Source organism: Arachis stenosperma, chromosome 6, assembly GCF_014773155.1.
Source record: "Arachis stenosperma cultivar V10309 chromosome 6, arast.V10309.gnm1.PFL2, whole genome shotgun sequence".
Classification (NCBI taxonomy): domain Eukaryota; kingdom Viridiplantae; phylum Streptophyta; class Magnoliopsida; order Fabales; family Fabaceae; genus Arachis; species Arachis stenosperma.
Window position 1 is genome coordinate 141495470 of NC_080382.1, and position 22133 is coordinate 141517602.

Below are 22133 nucleotides of genomic sequence, written 5' to 3' on the forward strand. Positions count from 1 at the left end.
AGAAGAAAAGTAAAAGAGAGTATAACAATTTAACATAATGAGGGAAGGTTAATATACCCGCTCGAGTTAACATAATCAGCAACTCATTACTAGCTACAAATTCTTATATAGAATTCAGATTTTAGCATATTAAATTGAAAGACAACATAGAAAACCGATTTACAAATATACTTAGTGGGATACTTAGTTAAGTAGGTAGCTTATAAAATTTAGGGGTTGATAAGCATTTTTATTTCTATTTTCGATGAAAATAAAAATAAGAAAATAAAAATAAGAAATTCGAACCTGAGATTTTTAGGTAACAATGGAGAGATGCTATTATTTGAACTATGATTCATTTTTCGTTGTTAGAATATTTATTATTTACCTCTAATTTATATATACATCTCTTAAAAAGATAAAGTTTTTTTTTTATTTTTTTATTTCATTTGACTCTTTCGATTTTTTATTTCAGGTTTGATTTTTTAATCTTTGAGTATATAGACAAAGTAATTAAAGAAAAAGTAGAGCTCTAATTAGAATTAAAATACATATTTATTAAGTTTTTTATTTTATTTAATATTAAATACAGACTCTTCGAATTGACATGTATTTGTTAAATTTTTTATTTTTGACATTCATTTTCCGTTTAGAAATATAATTTTTGTTATGAAAATAATTTTTTAAATCGACAATCAATCATCAATTATAAAAGTATCGATGATAAAAATTAAAAGAATACATAAAAACTTAAAAATATTGACAAAAAAAGTTGGCTAAAATCTTAAGTTCGCTTGAACCCTAGCAGAACTCACTTTAAACTTTAGAGATGGTCTCAAGATTTTCAGGTATTATGTCAAACTCGAAAAAAAAAACCAAGAATAAAAAATCGATATAGACTACACCAATACCATACTAAAATAATCAGTGAGGTGAACATTCACCCAAGTTTCTTCAAGTAAAATTACAAATGATGTGGAACCTCTGACATCAAAGGGATAAAGAAAAAAAATACAATCAATTGATGAACTTGAAAACATTACTCAACTCATCTTTTAAACGGATCCAACTTTAAAATCTCAACTCACCAAATCCCATTATTAACTAAATGTTTACCTATAAACAATCAGTACCGTATAATGCATCATGCTAAAGGACTCAAACCACTACTTTCACTAAATTGCAATCCTTCTTGATTTCAAAGTCACTCGATAATAAGCTGGAACCCGAATAAAATTGAAAAATTGCAGATGTGTGAAGGTTTCTTGGATACATGAACCTTGGATCATGATGATACCGGTGTCTTTCAACTACTAGGCCTTCCCCTACTCCACCGATTTGAAGATCTTTGTGAACTATGATTTGAATCGCGGGGCTCTGAATATGATCTTTGTGAACTATGATTCGACTCGCGAGGATCTGAATATCTATCGCCTCTAGTCGCAGATCCCATTCCTTCATTTCTGCCACCTCTCCTGTCTCTATTTCTTCTAGGATTACGATTGGATCTCAATCCGGTTGATTTCCTTTCCTTGTCATTATCATAGGCCAATGGCTGGATACCCTGAAGATCAGGTTCTGGAACATACCCCATAGGCCGCTTCGCAGGATCCATTCTTCTAAATGTGATTGAAATCCTAGTAGAAATTTTGAGAAAAAGACCAGAAATCAATTAATTAGCCATTAGTGTAAAAAGGAACAGAGAAAATATTATATCATTACATACTATATAGTATATATACCTTTTAGTAGGAACTGCAGGAACACAGTGCTTAGCTACATCAGCTCCATTTCCATTTAGGACAAGTACAGACCTGAAGGACAAAGACCTACTATAAGATTCTGATTCCTCCATAATAATAGCAAACTGATAAAGAATTCAAAATAACTATACCTAAAAGCATGTATCAATTGATCAGAAACTAATACATGTGCAGTAGATGAATTTGCATTAATACGTACCCAACGGGCAGGGGAATAGCAAGTGAGCCATCAAATTCACCAGGGCCTATAACCTTCAGGTTTGATCCAAAGAGTATGTTGCACTCACTGAGAAAAGAAACCGTGCAGAATGGCCGAACAAAATCATGATTATCTATGTGCGGAGGTATACAATCCCCTTCTTCATAGATATTTACGATGCAGCTGTCTGGCACGCAAGTCGGAGGGAGTACATGCCACTTGATCAGCCTTCGAATGATGACCTTAAAAAGATCAGGTATAGGATCTACCATTTCACTTTGAAGAATACCAGGTGGGTTACCATCTCTATCCTGTAAGCATAAATTAATATACATTACATCATTTTATCAAAATCAGCAGAAATACTACTGCACCATTATGCATTAGTATTGCTTTAAAGCTTATTTAATGAGAAATCAAAATTCAGCATGAGAGAAATACTAACCACTGCATAGTTGTAACAGCATCCAAATTGGATAGTTTGACGTCCCTTCCCCCTCATCCACTTTTGAGGAGCCGAAAATGTCCGATCTGAAAAAGTTTAAGAATAAGCATCATATGTTCCCAAGAAATAATAGTTATCAACACAAATTTTCAACAGAACTTAAGAATGAACATTATATAAAGTTCCTCTTCCACTCCTTTCTTATATTAGGCATGCTTTCCTCAATGTCTAGCAACATAAATCTTGTCATTTGACTACTTCGTCCATGGTTATATGATAATAAATAATATATATTCTATATTCTATAGCATATAAAATATATGTTCACGCCCATCTCACCCCTTTTTTACTTTCAGCACACATTTTAATACTCTGAAGTCTGAATTTCCATCTCAAATTGAATTAACTAGACATTCTTTGAAGAACAAGGAAATATAGAATTATGAAAAATAAAATCAGCAATACAATAAAGAAGAAAGATGGATATTGGACTAATTAGCAATTGCTGGAAAAACATCTTAATAGAATAAAGCGACAACAAAGTGAAAGTGATATTAATAATTTGTAATCATCAGAGGCATAAATCTAAACTTTGAGGTGAAATTATAGATAATCAAATTCATGGTATTACTGTTCTAGATATCAGCCACTTTTCTATGTTATCCAAAGCATTTAGTTCTCTAGTTAGTTTAGACAAACTTTAACTGTGTCCTAAGCAGGCATGCAATGTGATCACAATTTTGGAATTGAGTTAATTTTATTAGGTTTCGGTACTTCTCTGTCAAACATGTAAACTAGGGAAGGATCTCTCAATTCTAGTATTATCAGATTATTACAAAACAGTAATACCATACACACCTTAACAATGGAACAAATTTAAACACTCATCATAACATAGAAAAGATAGATATAGAATTAGGGTTAGAACACAAACCTTTCAGTTCTCCTTTCCTTCCCATCTCCTGCAGGGAAGCAACATAATTGACTATCCTTTTCTGTTCAGCAGCACTAAAAATACCCGTGTGGAGTTCGATCCCTTCAAGGATGTTAACAAGCTTTCCATTAACTCTCTCAAAGCACATGAAATCCTTCTTACGCCTCACATTCATGAACCTAATGTATTCTCTTTGCTCCCTAGGCAAAGTAGGCTTCTCCGGGGTAGCTTTAGCCACTTCTTCAAGGTTTGAATTAGAAGCTGGCACGGCTGTACTGCCATTGATGGTTTCATGCTCTTCTTCACCAAACTCATCTTCTTGAGCCATATCAGCCCATGACATGCGCGGACTCGGTGTCTCAATTGGTGAATTAGCCTCAGCACCATCTTTCCAACTCCCAATTGAGTGAGTGTCACAATTATCATCATGATTGTCGCTGTTCTCATTGGATTGGCCATTGCAAACCTCTGAACCATTGGAAACTTCCTTTTGACCACCACAATGGGAGAGTTCTGCACATAAAAAAGAACCAATGAAGCACGAAACAATAGGAACACATATTCAAGATTTAAGTAACCCTAAATCATTATATATACAAAAATAATTTATTTTACTACCCAATGGCAAGATATTTACCCAGTCAGTATCAAAATTAAACTCATTCTATTATGGGTGAGAATTTCACATCTTTATGTTAAAGAATTGTTGCACTGACATTGTGCTGGAATCATATTCTTGTTCAATTACAAGCAAAACTTCCATGCATTTATAATTACTTTACATAGTAATTCAGTATAAATTAAACATATATCATAGTCGGCAGTTACATAAACTTTAGATAACATTCCAGTTTCATATACATATATTAGATGACACTGTATTAGTTCACTTAAATTATTCTCATAAATTAATTATTATAACAATTCAAAAGTAAAAAATTAAACTTTGTCTAAAATATTTAAGGGTTTAGAATACATAAAACTTATTGGAATGTTCGTACGCACTGGGTCAAGAAATCAATGAAAACAAGGTAAAATTAGAAAGAAACATCAAAATTCACTGCGGAAAATCGAAAATGAAGCAAAAACCAGTTGAAAAAAGAGAAACTTGGACGGGATTCGATGGTTTTGGGGACGGAACTGACCTGGGTCGATGGAGCGGATTCGATCGGAGAGCGATTGGGTGCAGTGGTTGCAGAGATCTTTGGAGAGGAAAGGGAGCCAATTCGTGAAGAACTCAGAAGCAATTCGAAGCTCCGAAGGTTGGTAATTGAGAAGGAAAGGGTCTTTGGATGCGTGAGATTGATGAGGTCGTTGCCGTTGTTGTTGTTCGTCCATGGCGAAGACTCAGTGAGTCGACTCGGATGGTAGAACCAGAAGCGAGAGAAGAAAAAGAGAGAAGAAGAAGAAGAAGAAGAAGAAGAAGAGTTCAGAGCAGAACTGAAAAGATGCTATGCCCCTTTTTGCTGCGTTTATAATTTTCCTTTTGAGTTTGCTGTTTATTTATATACACAGAATCAAATATATATAAATAAATATTTACTTGTATTTCAAGTTTTTGGTGACTACTTGTATGTCAAGTTAAGAGGTAAGATGAGCTTCAAAATTAAATAAAATCATATCTAATCTAATTATTTAGAATAATGATTCGATATCAATTATTTGAAAAATAATATTTTTCTAAGAATTTAAAAGATATGATAAGAATAATTAAATATATATTAAAAAATAATTTTTTTATTATATTATCTTTTGATAGTTAACTCTTATTGCTTACCGAAAATTCAGATAGTGATTTTTTTTATATATCTTTTATATTTATTCTATGTATATTTATTTATATCTTTTACATTAATTTGGAATTGGATTAAATTTAAAACTTGAATAATATCTATCAAGTTTAAATTATTATTATAATATTATTATTGGAAATTAAGTTATATTATTTTAACAGATTCGATTTTTTTCGTCAAGACCAATTGACATCCGGCTGATTTTTTTATATAAAAAAAATATTTTTAATATTTTTATTAAAAATAAAATTATTTAATATAATTACAGTGAATAAATTTTTTAATTAAAAATTAACACATAAAAAATATATTAAGTAATTTTTATAATATTATAATACACTTTAAATATTAATATTCAACTAAAATATTATTTTTATTTTCATATTAAAAATAATTTTCATCGACATCAATATCTATATGATATTGCCTACAAAAACAAAATAAAACAACAATTAACCATTTAACTCAAATTTATTATCATCGTAAAAGAAATAAGTTTGCTTGACCAACCTAATATTGGTGCACACAATACGATGAACTATAAATAAATTCAAGAAGAAGATAATTATCAAAATATAGTATTTCAGTTTGAAAAAAGAAGAGAAATGGGAAATCCATATTAGAATTCAATTCTTGTACATTTATGAAAGTATCATCCCAAATGTGTGGTGTACTTTCTATTACTATTTAGCAGGGATACTGTTAATTAATTTTGTACCCTAACATACTCCAGCGAGATACTGAATTAATTTTAATATGAGTGTATAGTGTAAACTTAGTGTTATACCAAAATATTTAATTAGAGTGGTGTACTACACACGTATAGGCCTAGTAAATTGGTTAAAGAAAAATCGTAAATCATGATTAGTTATTATTACTAATAAGTAATAACAGCTAGGTTGAGGAGGAGATTTTTGTTTTGACTAAATTAAGAAGGAGGGACTAAATTTTTATAATAGTTTTCTGTGTATTGATTTAGCTCTTGAGATTTTAATTGTATTATTTATGTTCTTTAGATTGCGATCCGGACATCATAAAGGTCCTTCGATAAAATCTCGACGTGACTCGATGACAATCTTGTTTATGTGGCACAACCACTGTCACGTTGGATATCAGAGTGTACAGATGACGTAGATTGTATTATAAAATTTCTCAATGTAGTTCTTATCTTCATTTTTAAATTTTAAAACTTCGTTGGCCTCACCTCAATCTGGTTCTCTCCATCAACGTCTCCTTCTGCATCTGTTGTGTACAACAATAGCTGTCCCCCATGAGAGGAAGTGGGAGCCATGTTGCAGGAAGCTTCAATCGGTCATCGTCGACGGAGAACTGGAGAAGAAGCATAACGCGAAGCAGGCAGGGGCGGGTTTCGGATTGGTGCGGTTGTAGTTGTCGCCCGGTGTTAAGGTGGTCAGGAACGGAGAGGCATCCTAACAAGCCCTTCTTTGGTTGCCCCAACTATAATGTGAGCAAAGGTAACTAATTTGTAGTTGATTTTTTTTGTTGAATTTTTTGGTTGTTTGCAGACAAATGAAAAAACATGGTGTGGGTTATTTGTCTGGGCAGATTGTGTGCAATAGGAGCTGCCTAAAAGAACTATTTCAAGAGATGATAATGGTGACAGGAAGATGAACTTTGCATGGCGGATGGAAAAGATGGAGACAGACATTAGGAATCTAAAATTCATTACTCATGTTCTTGGGTTTAGGTTCTTAGTAGTTGTTGTTTTTGTAGGAATTGTACTATTAAAGGGTTGAGAACATGTCAATGTAATGTAGTTCCCAAAGTAATGAATGAGAGTGTTATGGGTAACATCACAAGGTTTCTGTAATCTTAGTTTACTATAATATAATATCCTGTTAGATAAATTATTAGTACATGTAAATAAGTAATAGAAAGGTTGATTCAAACCATGGATAGTATTAATTGATCTATACTAAAATATAGCAAACTATTCATAGTTGTAACACATTACAACCAAAAGTAATTGAGTAAGTAATATGACATTCGAGCTATCATCCGGTTTTTGTGGCTTATACGCCTCGTCCTCAGCACTCTCGTAGCTATCATGAGAGTCTGAGTCAGAGGATAAAACAACATGGCCACCTCCATTTCTCTTTGTTTTTCAAAAATTTTTCCTAAAGACCTCAGACAGTATCTCCTAGACCTGGTAACATTGTTCTGTGTGGGCATGGGTTTGGATTTAGAAACTGTCTTAAGCTTAGTGTTTGACTTAGGCTTAGGTTGGGACTCCATTTTGGATTCACATTGGTCTTCTTTGGTAATGCCTCTTTAGCTTGGGGTTTATATGTTACCATGCTTGGTCCTTCTCGGTGGTAGGCTTGACAGGAGGGTCTTTCACCATCCTGGAATTCAACTTAGCTTGCTCTCCAAGATCCTTCATCCGGTCATCAACATGCACAACAACATCCTCTCCTTGTACTATTTCAGGTTTTGAAATACCATGTTCAATGTAGACATCCACTACCCATTGTTCTTTTCACCATGACAACACATCTCTCTCAACTCGTTATCAGAGTCTAAACGCCTCAAACCTACTTCCAGGCTCATCCCTGGGACCTGCCAACAAACCTCCTTCATGGTCTCATAGCCTAACTATTTGAAGTAATTTCTCAGGTATAACACATCCAACCTGTCTACATCTAGATCACCCAAGCAGTGCTTATTGTCAGGTGTGTATGTCCATCTCCCATCTTTATTCCTCTCAAAATTTCTCCCATAATAAAATATTATGTCTAACACTTCGGCGTCCATCTGCAACATAACAAAGGAAAGAATAACTTTAACACGCATGCAACATAAAAACAAAAAATAACACCCACATTATACACCATCAGAGATTATCCCCTGTTCTATTGAAAAGAAACAGAGCATCCATTACTGGTTCGAAGAAAGAAAAGACTAAAACCCTAACAACATATGGACTCCAACACAGACTAGATGCATCATGTTCAAGTAACCTTAACAGTCGGCCATATTAGGATTCAAAAATGATCCAAAAATTTTTAAAAAATAAAATAAAATTTGTACCTTGAAGCTAGATTACACGGTTCCTCTCCCGTTGCTTCAATGGCTTCTCACGAACCTTCCTCCAAATTTAGTGCAGCAATGTTAAGAAATCATAGAGCAGGCAGCGATGCCCTTACCTGTCGCCACTGTTTAGATTATGGAGGAGGAGATCAAGCGTTGAGAAAGGTGGGAAAATATGGAGAAGACGTAACGAATGCCAAACCATTTTTCCAAGTAATTATTACACTCACTTTGATCAAAACGGTAATATTTGGCCTTTCAAACGTTTGTCCCATGAATCGATGTCGTTTCAATTGTCCAATGTGACAGTGATTGTGCCATATAAGCAGCGTCGTCGCTGAGTCATGTCGGAATTTCACCGAAAGACTTTTATGGTGTCCGGATCGTAATCTAGAAGACATAAATAATACAATTAAAATTTCAGAGACTAAATCGGTATACGAGTTAAATCTGGAAGACCACTATAAAAATTTAGTCGAGAAAGAGATTTGAAATTAATGGATAGGATTATTTTTTTTGAATTCTTTTAAAAATTAAATCAGTCGTCATAATTTGTTTTAATAACTATATTCATTTAATTTAACAATACACATCCATATTCAAAACAAATGCATCGTAACATGGGTTACTAGAAAAATTAGCCGCGTAATATTGTACCTAAGGATATCTCAATTTGTCTTCACAAAATACCTACTTCGTCTTTAAACTCGTAAAAGATTTTCTTTTATTAACTTATATACACATAGCTAAATCTCTGATATGCTTTGTACCAGTTCAAATAATTATCACCATCGAATAAAATAAAATAAAATATTAGGCATTTAAATATATTTTGAATTAAAATTTCAACTAAAATCTCACGCACTTTTTTCTTTCAGATATAAATAGGCAAACTATTTTATCGTTATCGTTATTATTATCGTTATCGTCGTCGTTATTAGAAATAAGAGATTAAATATCTGAAAAAAATGTAGACTAAATTGCTAAAAAAAATGTAGACTATTCTTCTGTTATTAACGTTATTATCGTTGTTGCTGCCACCACTATCTTCTTTTTTTTCTTCTAACCAGTGAAATCGCATAGCACCTAAATAATAAAATATATTCGCAGTAAAAAATTCGTATGTATGCATAAAAATTTGTGTGTTATATACAAAAATTTGTATATTGTACCAATGAAATACGCATAACACATAAATTTTGGTGTGCAATACAAAATTTTAGTGCATAACATATAAATTTTGATGTGCAGCACATAAATTTTTGAAAAATTACATACCTAAAATATTGACTTACTCAATTAATAAAATACATTCGTAATAAAAATTTGTGTGCTATATATAAAAATTTGCATACTATACTAATGAAATACACATATCATTTAAATTTTGGTGTACAATACAAAAAATTTGGTGCATAATATAGAAATTTTGATGTATACCAAAAATATTAACTCATCTAATTAACAAAATATATTTGCAGCAAAAATTTACGTGTTATGTGTAAAAATTTGTGTGTCATATCAATAAATTTGTATTATATACAAAGTTTTTTGTGCTATGTTTTAAAAATTTGTGTGTTGTATTAATAAGGTTTTGTACTCTCCAGCTTTAATCATAGATTTAGTGGAATGAACTTGACAAAAATAAGAAGTTTGGCAACAACCCGACAAAGAAGAAGGAACTTGCAACAAACGTAGTATGACAGATTTGAAAAGTCCGAAATAAGACTCTATTCAAAAACCAAAGACGTCATCCTCTTCAAATCATTAATGCTGCTCGCTACACCATAAAAAAAAATCGACATCCTCATTGGACACTCTTTTCTTCGAGATCTCCTTCACCTTCTAATTATTTTACCTTTTCATTCTCTTTTCTTTTTATTGAATTATGGTATTATGAGTTATGACTTAATTTGGATTATTTCACTTTTATTTTTGTTGTGCTGTCTATTTTTAGATTACCAATTTTATTCAATAAAATTGTTTTTAATTTAGATAATAAAAAATTTTGTGTTCTCTAACAAAATTTTATATACGGTAAAAAATATATAAAAAAAACAACATATATACATATTATTTTTTAAAATTTTATACTAATTTAATTAAACTTAATAATAAAAATACTCGTATATATAACCACACTCTAAAATATAATATGTATCCAGAGTATAAATTGTAGTATCACTTTAATCTAAAAGCCTTGAACAAATTTTAAAATTATAGTCTTTAACAAGTCATCATATAAAAATATACAACATAATAATTTTAACAGTCATTTGATTAGCTACTTAAGTTTATAAGTATTTTAATATAATATAAGTGACCGAATTAAATAATTTTATAACAACGTGGTAATATAATACACATACTTTTATGAGAAGACACATTTGTTTGGTGTGTGGTTGGGGCATGTGTTCAATTTTCATTTGTTTGCTTTTTATTTTTAGATTTAGCCGATATGTATTTTTAGAATATATATTAAAATTATTAATAAAAGTAATTTAAAATTTAAATTTTTAATATATTCATTATACATTTATTAAAATAAAAAAAATAAAATTTTTACCAATAATATTATTAAGATATATTCTTATTTTAGCTAATTTTTTATTTTTAATTTTTTATTTTTGTCTTAGGATTCATTTGAAAATATCAAAAAGTTATTTTTTTTAATTTTTAGTTTATAAAAAATTATATTAATAGTGTTTAGTACAATTTTTTAGATAAATTTTTAATTTTTTAAAAAATTATTTAAAAATTTTTGAAAAAATTAAAAAATATAACCTTTTTTATTTTTAAAAATTATTTTATTATTTCTATTTAATGCACCACTTTAATACAAAAAATTTTTATAATAAATTTTTAAACACAAAATAACTTATTTAAAATTATTATTAATAAAAAATTTTATATTTTAAACTTTTTTGAAAGAACTTATTTAAGAAGTTTAGCTGGCCTTAGTCACTAACCCTAAAATGAATTGGTCATGAATCAGTCAAGTCAATGTGGTTAGAAATTGGGCCCAGCAAGTTCCACCCAATAACAGGGTGAGACCTCCAAATCGTGGCAAAATCTTCAACATATATATGTGCCAATTATTACCCGCATTCATTTTATAGGCTAATTTTTTTTTATATGAAAAAAATTATGTGTAATTTATTATCATAAATTATTGGTGTGTTTTTTTTAAATATGAATTAATTTATTTTTTTAAATTTTAAGTAATAAATCAGATCTTCAGATTTAAAAAAATAGAGAAATTTAAAGATTAGATTTTATAGGATTTATAAATCTGAGGGTCAGATTTATATATTAAAAAAATTTAAAATAAAAAAACTCAAATCTGACCCTTAGATTTATATTTTAAAAAAAAATTTAAAATCACAAATTTGACTTTTAAATTTGTGATTATCAACAAAAAAAAATATTTAAATTTGTGGTATTTATATAAATAAAAAATACACAAAATTTTCACCTTATTTAAAAACACCACCTTCTATCCTCATATTAAAAATACAAAGTCATTTTATATATGCAAAATTAATTGAATCAGTTTTTTAAGGGAAAAAAGTTTATTATAATTATTAATATGAATTTAATTTTGATATAATGTAAATATTAATTTAATATATATATATATTTAATTATATAGTATCATATTAGTAAAAATAATTATTTTTTATATTGACAATATGAATAATTATTAAAAAAACAAATATAATTGTATAATAGTCAATATATTAAAATTAAACTCTTATTAATATATGTTAGCACAGATTTACCTTCATAATTTATTAATTTTTTCTTTTTTAAAATAGACTTAAGAGCGTTTGATGAAAGTTTTGTTATTTTCGTATTATTATTTATTACAAATGGTTTATTATTTATTCAAAAAATGCATACACTTTCCCACAGTATTGCAATGGTGGTTGCTGGTTGGGTATATGAATATGATTTCAGAAAGTCTTGGAATTAAAAAGAAAGTTCTATAAAAGAAGATATTATATAATAAAAAATTGAACAATTCACATAAATAAAATAAATTAATTTTTTTACGTAAGTATAACATTGAGAAACGCAAATTCTAAATACACGTATTTCGCTACACTTTGTTACAGATTATATTGAGAAACTAATTTCACGAAAATTTCGCTATAACCTAAAAAAATGTGGTTACCAAACTAATATATATAGCCGAGAAAATTAATTAATTTCTAACAAACTTGTTAAGTGGTCAAAAATATCTACACTTTATTAGCTATCTCTAACAGTTTTAAGAATATCTAACTGCTTTAATCTACAAATTAGTCATCTCTAATAAACTATTATTAGCTTATTATCCCTGGGCTATATATATGAACAAATGGGCTATATATATTAAGTTGATTTAAATATTTAATATTTAAAAGAAAAGAAACCACACTCTGCAATCTGCATACTCTGGTATTTTCTGTTCCCGGCAATGGCAATGGAAATGGCAAACTCATGCTCCTCCATCTTAGGCTCAGGTTTCAAATGCATGTACTATTCTTCTTCTTCTTTGAAGAATACTAAGACCCTCTCTGATTTTCGTGGATTCAAACACACACATGGTTCATTCCAAAAATGCTTACACTTTCCAACACAGAGAAGTTCTAAAATGGTGGTTGGTCCTACAAGGATGGTTTCTGATGCTTATGTTGGAAGCACCACCACCACCACCACAAGTATCGGATTCAATAGCAAGAATTTCACTAAGCTAGATTCATGTCTAGTGGTAGCACCTACCCCATATCGTTCCAAGCCTAGAGCTATAATCAAGTTTTTGGGGGGTGCTTTCATTGGTGCTATTCCTGAAGTTACATATGGGTAAGATTGCGTTATACCCTTTTGATTTTTCTTGCAAATTTTGTTTCTTTATCATTGATAGATAGAATTATAGCTGATATTCTCGTGTTGGTTATATTGAGGTTGTGCTGAATTTTTCCTGGGAAATTTACATATGGATAATTTCATGTTATTCCCTTTTGGTTGTTCAGTGCAAAGTTTGGTTTTTTATCATTTGATAGCTGCTAATTTAGGTGGTAGTGGTTGAGTGTGATGAATTATGTGCAGATTTTTATTTATTTTTTCACCAATAGCTGCTAAGTTCCATTGCTAGCGGTGTTCAGGATGTGATGAATTTTCTGCTGAAAGTTACATACGATTATTTCATGTTATGCCCTGTTAGTTTTTCAGTCAATTCTGATTTTGCGTTATTGAGGTTGTGATGGATTTTTCTTCCGACGCTACATATGTGATTATGCATATATCATGTTTTACTCTGTTTCTCAGTGCAAATTTTGACTATTTTTCATTTATAGATACTAATTTTCATGTTAATGGTATTTAGGGTGTGTTGAATTTTCTGCTGAAGTTACATATGAGTATTTCATGTTATATTCTTTTGGTTTTTCAATGCAAAATTGCAAATTTTCATTCTTTTTCAGTAATAGTTGCTAATTACCATGTTAAGAGGTATAAAGGCTTGATGGTTTTCGTTGAATTTTTATTCTTCATCATGCATAGGTATTTTCATGTAGGTGATATTCAGGTTGTGATGGATTTTCTTCTGAAGTTTCATATGATCACTTCTTGTTATACCCTTTTGGTTTTTCAGTTGAAAGTTTGATTCTTTATCATCAGTAGCTGCTATTTTCATGGTAGCGATGTCGAGGGCATTGTCATGAATTTAGTTCTTTTCTGTTCGGAAATTGCAGGTACCTAATAGAGTTTTTGGCAAGAGAAGGTTTTCTTGTGGTGGTGGTGCCTTACTATGTGACATTTGACCATTCTCAAGCTGCCAAACTAGTGTATGAGAGGTTCAACACTTGTTTGGATACACTCCTATCATCTGGTTTATCTCAAGCGAATTTGTCGCCTGCTCAGGTTCAAGACCTTCCACTTTTCTCCGTTGGCCATAGGTAAGTGGATTGTTGAATACATCCATTGGCTTGTGTTTGATAACTGCCTCGAGACAAAAAGTATGGAATTTTTGTCTTAGAATAGAAATGTTTTGTCTGTTTCTGCTTCTTGTCTCCTTTCCTAAACACGTTTGTATCTCCCAAATCCCAATGTCTTTATATTTCTGTCTTTAGATAGTTACCAAACAAGGCTTTAGCCTTACTAGAGTATGGCATTGGAGTAATGTGTCTATTGTTTCTTGAATTTGTAGCAATGGTGCGCTTCTTCAACTTCTTACAGGAAGCTATTTTTCCGAGAAAATACCAAAGGTCTGGCATATCTTTCATTTCACTGGCAGAATAAGTTTGTGTTTATTTATGCAGAAACTGATTTTGAAATTTAAAGTTTTAACCAAAAAGTAGATGTTAATTCCATCTTCATAAGTATATGCTAGTTTGTGCAAGCATAATGCAGATTATGAGGTTTTATTTACCTCAATAAAAATTTGTAACTCAAGGAGTGTGACGAAAAGGTATATACTCTTTTGGAAGGCTAATGTCATAATCTCATACAACAACAAGCCAGCAACAGTGGCAGTTCCTTACTTTGAGCAGGTATGAACACTAATAATACTTGTTGAATCCTATTCTTCTAATGATACTATTTATCTTCATAATCTACTTCAATAGGATGATCGATTTCTTAGCCAAAATAGAACTTTTAGTATAAAAATGCAGATTTAAAACAGCGCTTAAAAACTGCTCATTTTACAGATGACTATGCTTTCTTAAGCAACATTCACTGTTTGGACTTTGGACATAATTTCTTTATATTTTGAATTTTAGCTGGATGATTTACACAAACTAATCAAGGTTTTGGGTTGATCTTGTTTGTGCTCTAAAATATTTTGGTGTTCTGCAGTTGGGACCTGCAGTCAGCCAGATGATGCCAGTTGTGGAAGCAACTCCAGGTTATTCAATTGCTAGAAATGCATCAGGTATCTACTTACCTTACTTTTGCTGATTTTTTCTTTGAATTTTGTGTAGTTTCGGTGCAGACTAAGACTACTATATCTTACTCATCACAGATCTAAGATCAAGCAAAATACATCACAAATTATGTTTAAATATGACATAGTGACTTTGTTCTACATATAAATCCTGCACCAAAACCCTCGATCGTCACTGGTTCACTAATGGTCTACTTCTGCTCTTGAAATCAATGGCTGCAATTTCATTTTTTTAGATTAACTGTGAGAAATAAGAATTTATGTAAATATGATGATTATGTTTCTCAACTGGAACCCATTTGTAGGAGATGCATGGAAGGTCATTTTGGATGCTGTCCGATCATTTTTACCGGAAAGTGAGCAGGATGTTCTTAATTCCTTAGCTAAATTTATTGATCAATTGCCATCAGTAATGAATGAGGTATGTTTTATGTTTTGATTTTTTTTGTTTATGCTGTGCGCTTTTAGCTTCTTTTTTTTTTTTTTATAATTTATTTCAATACAAGAAGGTAAAGCTTCAGAGATTGAGCTTAATTGTTGATTTCGTTTGTACATTTGTGGTTTATGTACCTACCATTTGCGTGAATCATTTCTTGTCTAGTTACATTTGCTTCTAGTAAATGCCTATGATTCCTTTAGTTTTCGGGAGAATCTTTGTTGATTGGTCTATAATGATTAACTGCAATTTAGAAGTAAACTTGAACATGGGTGAATCCTTTTGTCTTGCAAGTCGAATGCGACTGATGCTTAAAACTTCTTCATTTCGTCATTTTACACCTTAACTAGGTTTAGACCTGCGCAATGCACGAGAAAAATAGCAAAGACTATAACCCAATGAATAAAGGCTCCTGTCATTCTGTCATAATGAATCATATTATCTATTGATGATGAGTATATGATGCAACTCAAGTCATAAAATCTTGTGCTATAAATGTATAAGCGAGTAAAAGAGTAGTTGTGTTGAGAAATAAAGTTGGCAAAAGGAATACATTCACTTTATAAATTTAATGTAAGTGATTAAAGGTTAAAAAGGTGCAAGCTATATTCAAGGTCATGGATGTTTAATTTATACATATAAGAATAGAAATTTCAATAAGTTTGAGTTAAAAAGAGACCGAAAGAAAAAAGCTGATGTGGTACTATGATAGAATAGCTGAAATGTTGATAGTATGCTGAAGCATCAGATGTTTGCGTATGCCAATGTGTTTATGTGTGCATGTATTTTTGTCAGGTTACCGAAGGAGTATCGGAGTTCAAACCGACACCATCTGAAAACCGTGATTGCTTTAAAAGTTCCTATAATGTTGAGCACACATTGCTGGTTTGTATGATGCTCTCTTTTTTTTTCTTAGAACTTGTGTTGAAATGTTGGATGGTATCTCTGATGTGTGTTTATATGATTCTGTAGGTTAAGTTCAATCTTGACACAATTGATGAGACAGATATTCTTGAAGAAACGTTAAAGCCTCGCGTCGATTCTTTCGGTGGAACACTAGAGAAAGTACAATTGAATGGTAACCACGTCACACCATGCATTCAGGTAAAACTCTTTGGCATCCTTCTTCGTCGCCATACTCTTCGGCAGGATTTGCAACTGAGTTATCATGGTGGTTGACTTCATTCTCATACAAATTGATATTTACTCTTCAAGTTGTTAGATTTTATATTTGTAGTTATCATTCTTGCACAACTAGCAGATTGTGTGGTTAACACTTCTAAGGGTATGTTTAGTTTGGGTAAAAATCTCCACCCTATTTTTATCCGAATAACTTTCCAAGAAAATTTCAAGATTCTTTTCTATCAAGAAAGAACATTTTAGTTTTTCTTATGGCACATGTACTAAAAATAAGATATTGAAGCATGAAGATTTATAACTTTCTGGAATGTAGAAGGTGAATATCACCTTGCTTTTTCATTTTTAGTTGACTTAATGTATTTACTTGCTTTGTTTTTTTCCATTGCCGGCCGGTCTCGTCGATCAGGAACCGAGATGGGAAGTTGGTGAACTGTATACTCCAGCAGATGCTGTTGGACAAATGTTTATATCACTGACTTTGAAAGATACTAGAACCCTTGCAAGAACCATTAGCAGCTGGTTCAGAAGATTTGAGAATTGAAGTGCAAAAGGGGAGACTTGCATTAATTGGATGCATAATTACATATAATTAATTAATAATTGGTCTTTATGTTTAAAGATGATTATTGCTGAAACCTCTACACTCTCTAGTAGTTTGTCATTTATTAGAATTGATGCACATTTTCAAGTTGGTGATTTTCTATCAAAGTTATGCATGATCTTGCTCAATGCATTCTAAGGATTTGGAATAAGTCTTAACTTCTTATGAGCATGATTGGGAACGGTCCATAACCAGATAATTTTTTTATGAGAAATAATCTTGTTTGAATAGCATCCACGGACCAAGAAAATTTGTTATGGAGGCAAAAAGAACCATTTACCCACTCATCTTCCATCTGATTATGAAGTTGACTTTTTATTATATTTGTAGTAAAAAATGTTCTTTCGATTGATATTATTTTCACAAGCAAAATCAAAACTAATTTTAACAGAAAAAATACCAATGAATAAATGTGTTTTCTTGTCGCAACCAACTTTTAAAATGTTATACTAATTAAATTCATATTTTAGAATTAATCATTAATACGCATCTAAAGCGAAATTTTTATATTCACTATCAAGTGTCAAAAATTTAACTATTCAAACAAATTATACAAAAAAACAAATATTTATTTATATAAAATAGTTAAATTAGAAATAAGACTGGAATCCACGATTTAGAATTAAGGAAAAGGTTTAAGGCGTGCCTTTCTTTAATTACTTTTGCATCCTTTTTCATCCAAGTTTGTATGCAATTACAGGACTCAGACCCTAAAGTGTAAGCATCGTATAATCATCAATTATAGCAACAATCTTTTTAATTAAATTTAAGTGTTATTACTTTTTTATTTTTTAAATAAATTAGTTATAATATGAGAGTCAATGTTTATTTTAAATATGATATTTAATTACTAAACTCTATTATTATGTGTCTTCTATAACCCTTATTGGTGTAACAATATGGAATAAAGACGGGTGAATAAGAAATTGTTAATTTTGCCATTAACATAATGTAGCAATAGTATAAATAGTACCTGTCAATTTTTTAACAGCATAAGCCTCTTTTCAACCAAATCTCAAACAAATCCATTAATTTCTATGAGCTTTTACTTTTAATGTAATATACTTACTATCTTGACTAATCTCAAATTTATTATTTATATTTACTTTACAAAAAAGTGGATTAATGCATTAGTTTGATATAAAGCAAATGTTGAGGACACTATGAATTCACTTTAAAGGTGCAGTACAAAGTATTATGGGTATGGATTTGCATGCCTTGGTCCGGACGCTTCACTCCGGCAACATCCACATCAACATCCACCAAGGTAGACAACTCCACCTCGTATTCCTCAAAGCTGGCATCCTCAGCTCCTCCATAACTGTCGCCAATCGCCTCCTCCAACTGTATTCCAGATTGGGCTCCATCAATGAGGCACGCCGCTTGTTCGACGAAATGCCTCAAACAAATGCCTTCTCATGGAGTACACTCCTGCAGGCTTACATCAACTCTGGCCAAAGGGACACGTCCTTGAACTTGTTCTGTACCATGCCTCACAAGAATCATTATTCCTGGACCATGCTAGTTTCCACGTTTGCAAAAGCCGGGAACCTTGATGTGGCTCACTCCTTGTTCACTGCCATGCCCCAGAGGAGTGAGCTCGTGTGGAATTCCATGATTCATGGTTATTCTCGAAATGGTTATCCGGGGAAGGCATTGTTGTTATTCAGGGATATGAATTTGGATCCTTTGGAGGTTGTGCACAGGGATTCTTTTGTGTTGGCAACTGTCCTTGGTGCGTGTGCCGAGTTGGTGGCGCTGAATTGTGGGAAGCAGGTGCATGCTCGAGTTTTGGTTGATGGTGTGGAGCTTGACAAGGTGATGTGCAGCTCACTGGTTAATTTTTATGGGAAGTGTGGTGATTTGGATAGTGCTTCTCGAATTGTGGGTATTGTTAAGGATGTGGATGAGTTCTCAGTGTGTGCTTTGGTATCTGGTTATGCAAATGCTGGCAGAATGAGAGAGGCAAGGAGGGTTTTTGATGGGGTTGTTGGACCATGTAGTGTTCTGTGGAATTCGGTTATTTCAGGTTATGTATCCAACAGTGAGGAATTGGAAGCACTGGCTCTCTTCAATAAAATGCGCAGGAATGGAGTCAGGGCCGACATCTCCACACTTGCAAACATTTTGAGTGCTACCAGCACCTTACTTATGATTGAGCTTGTTAAGCAAATGCATGCTCACGGTTGTAAATTTGGGGTGATTGATGATATTGTAGTGGCTAGTGCTTTGCTTGATGCATATTCCAAGTGTCAAAGCCCTTATGATGCTTGCAAATTGTTTAGTGAGCTAAAAGCTTATGATACAATCTTGCTTAATACTATGATCACTTTATATTCAAACTGTGGAAGAATTGAAGATGCTAAAAGTATTTTTAACAATATGCCTAGTAAGACATTGGTTTCTTGGAATTCAATCTTAGTTGGACTCACTCAGAATGCATGTCCAGGCGAAGCATTGGATATTTTTTGTCAGATGAACAAGCTTGACTTAAAAATGGACGAGTTTAGCTTTTCCAGTGTTCTCAGTGCCTGTGCCAGTAAATCATCACTTGAACTTGGGGAGCAGGTATTTGCTAAAGTCATCACCATTGGGCTTGAATCCAACCAGATCATTTCAACCTCCCTTGTTGACTTTTATTGTAAGTGTGGATTTGTTGAGTTAGGACGTAAAGTTTTTGATGGCATGATCAAAACTGATGAAGTTTCATGGAACACAATGTTGATAGGATATGCCACAAATGGATATGGAACTGAGGCACTGACCCTCTTTACCGAAATGGGGTATGCCAGTGTGAGGCCTTCTGCCATTACTTTTACTGGGGTTCTTTCAGCCTGTGATCACTCTGGTTTGGTTGAAGAAGGAAGGAATCTGTTCCATGCTATGAAGCATAACTATAACATAAGTCCAGGAATTGAACATTACTCTTGCATGGTAGACCTTTTCGCTCGTGCCGGTTGTTTCGCAGAAGCAATGGATATAATTGAAGAAATCCCTTTCCAGGCTGATGCAAACATGTGGTTGTCAGTGCTTAGAGGTTGCATATCCCATGGAAACAAGAATCTTGGCAAGAAGGCCGCAGAGCGAATTATTCAGCTTGATCCTGAGAATTCAAGTGCTTACATACAATTATCCAACATACTTGCAACTTCTGAGGACTGGGAAGGATCAGCACAAGTAAGAGAATTGATGAGAGAGATGCATGTTCAAAAAACTCCCGGTTGCAGTTGGGCAGATTGTTGAATGAGAAACTCTCTTACTACAATTTATAGTTTTATTAGAAGAATAGAATTTGTAAACAGGATCCATGTAAAGTACGTAGCTGCAGGGAAAAGGTTGCTGTCTTGAGGGCATATAAAAATGTTACCCATTTGTCACACTATAATATGCACAAGGCTAAGATTGCAAGAATACAATTTATACAAAGAAATTCCATTAAATTTTTAGAAAGACAAATTTTGTTGCTCGATAAACTTTGATATTTATATACAATGATATTTCTATTTAGATAAATTAATTAAAATTTGGATAAAAAAGATTAAAAAAATTAATAATAGCAATAATATAGGTTAAAATTATGAATAATAATTGACAATGAATATTTTGATAGCGTAAGAGAAAACCGAAAGAGTTTATATATATTATGCTGCATTATTTTTATGAAAATTCTCAAAACGTAATTACATGTGTGTGTTTATTTTGTAAAAATATTTTCATTAATATACCACCAAACATATTTTCAAGTTTATTTTCTGTTTTTAGTGAAAATAAAAATTGTCAAATCAATAATTCCCCTAAAATGCTAGCAAATATATCTCACATATTTATTTATTATTTTATAAAAGACAGAAAAATTTGAATTCGTAATTTTTTAGATGAGTATAAAGAGACTATACTATTTGAGTTATAATTCATTGACATATCTCACATATATTTTATTAGTTAACTATAATGCATCTTAATGATGGCTTCTGTTATATATTAATTGTTATATCAAATCATTTACTTAGTATTAATAACGATATGTTAGAGACTAATTTCTTAGCATGATAATTTTGTAGCGACCAGCTTATTGAATTATTGACCTTTTAAAGGTTAAATTATCGGTATATTAATTATTTACAAACCAGTACCACAAAAAACGATTAAATGATATTGATTAAATCGTGTCTATCTTTTTTGATGTGCAACAAATAAAAACTAACACTAAATTGAGATGTTAGACACAAAAGCAATTATCACACTACCACAAATTTTTTTTGGGTCAAATTACATAAGATGAGATATGCGTGGCGAAAGCCTATTATATATCCCTCGTGCCTGTAAGTGTTTTAGGTTAGAGAAAGTATGGAGAGTCAATAATTATAGTATATAATATGCATAATGAATTAAAAAAAGATAAAATTAAAATTAAAAAAAATAGTTTATTAATTAATAATTTATTTTTAAATTTTAAAATTAAAAAAATTAAGATTAACATTTAAATGCATTCATACTATATATGATTATTAGTTTATTATTAATCTCACAATAACTTTTAATACACATCTAAAATGTGTTGTCATCATTTTCTGGTCGTCATCTCGCGCTATTGCACCCCTGTTGGTCGTACCGATATCGTCACAACCTCCTGCCGACACCATTGAAATCTCATCTGACACCACTATATCCCTCCATAACAAAGGTAAATTTCCCCATGGCTAAGACACTGGACGACAAAACATTGATTTTTTGCCCATATCCAATTAGCTGTCGAACCATTGAAGGAAGAGCAGCAGAGTTAGTCGTTGCGTCGTTTTTAACACGACCTTTCAGTGAAGCTATTTTAATGACCAGTTTAAGATGATCATTTTAGTAGGTA

At 31.6% G+C, this 22133-nt stretch overlaps 3 protein-coding genes across 3 annotated transcripts; 2 read left to right on the forward strand and 1 right to left on the reverse strand.

Annotated features, from left to right (window-relative positions):
- Positions 1–844: 844 nt before the first annotated feature.
- LOC130935977 (RNA demethylase ALKBH9B-like) lies at positions 845–4803 on the reverse strand. Its single transcript, XM_057865926.1, has 6 exons — positions 4466–4803; positions 3321–3833; positions 2387–2472; positions 1942–2252; positions 1722–1793; positions 845–1616 (listed from the first exon to the last, which is right to left on the reverse strand). The coding sequence occupies exons 1-6, from the start codon at positions 4656–4658 to the stop codon at positions 1286–1288; spliced, it is 1506 nt and encodes a 501-aa protein (XP_057721909.1). The 5' UTR covers positions 4659–4803; the 3' UTR covers positions 845–1285.
- A 7756-nt stretch (positions 4804–12559) lies between these two features.
- Positions 12560–17454, forward strand: LOC130935784 (uncharacterized). The gene is made up of 9 exons (XM_057865674.1): positions 12560–13012; positions 13903–14106; positions 14358–14415; positions 14638–14700; positions 15008–15083; positions 15401–15516; positions 16327–16416; positions 16504–16635; positions 17078–17454. Exons 1-9 carry the CDS (start codon positions 12627–12629, stop codon positions 17210–17212), a joined length of 1260 nt encoding a protein of 419 aa, XP_057721657.1. The 5' UTR covers positions 12560–12626; the 3' UTR covers positions 17213–17454.
- An 868-nt stretch (positions 17455–18322) lies between these two features.
- Positions 18323–20658, forward strand: LOC130936395 (putative pentatricopeptide repeat-containing protein At1g77010, mitochondrial). Its single transcript, XM_057866459.1, has one exon. The coding sequence runs from the start codon at positions 18470–18472 to the stop codon at positions 20513–20515; it is 2046 nt and encodes a 681-aa protein (XP_057722442.1). The 5' UTR covers positions 18323–18469; the 3' UTR covers positions 20516–20658.
- The last annotated feature ends 1475 nt before the right edge of the window (positions 20659–22133 follow it).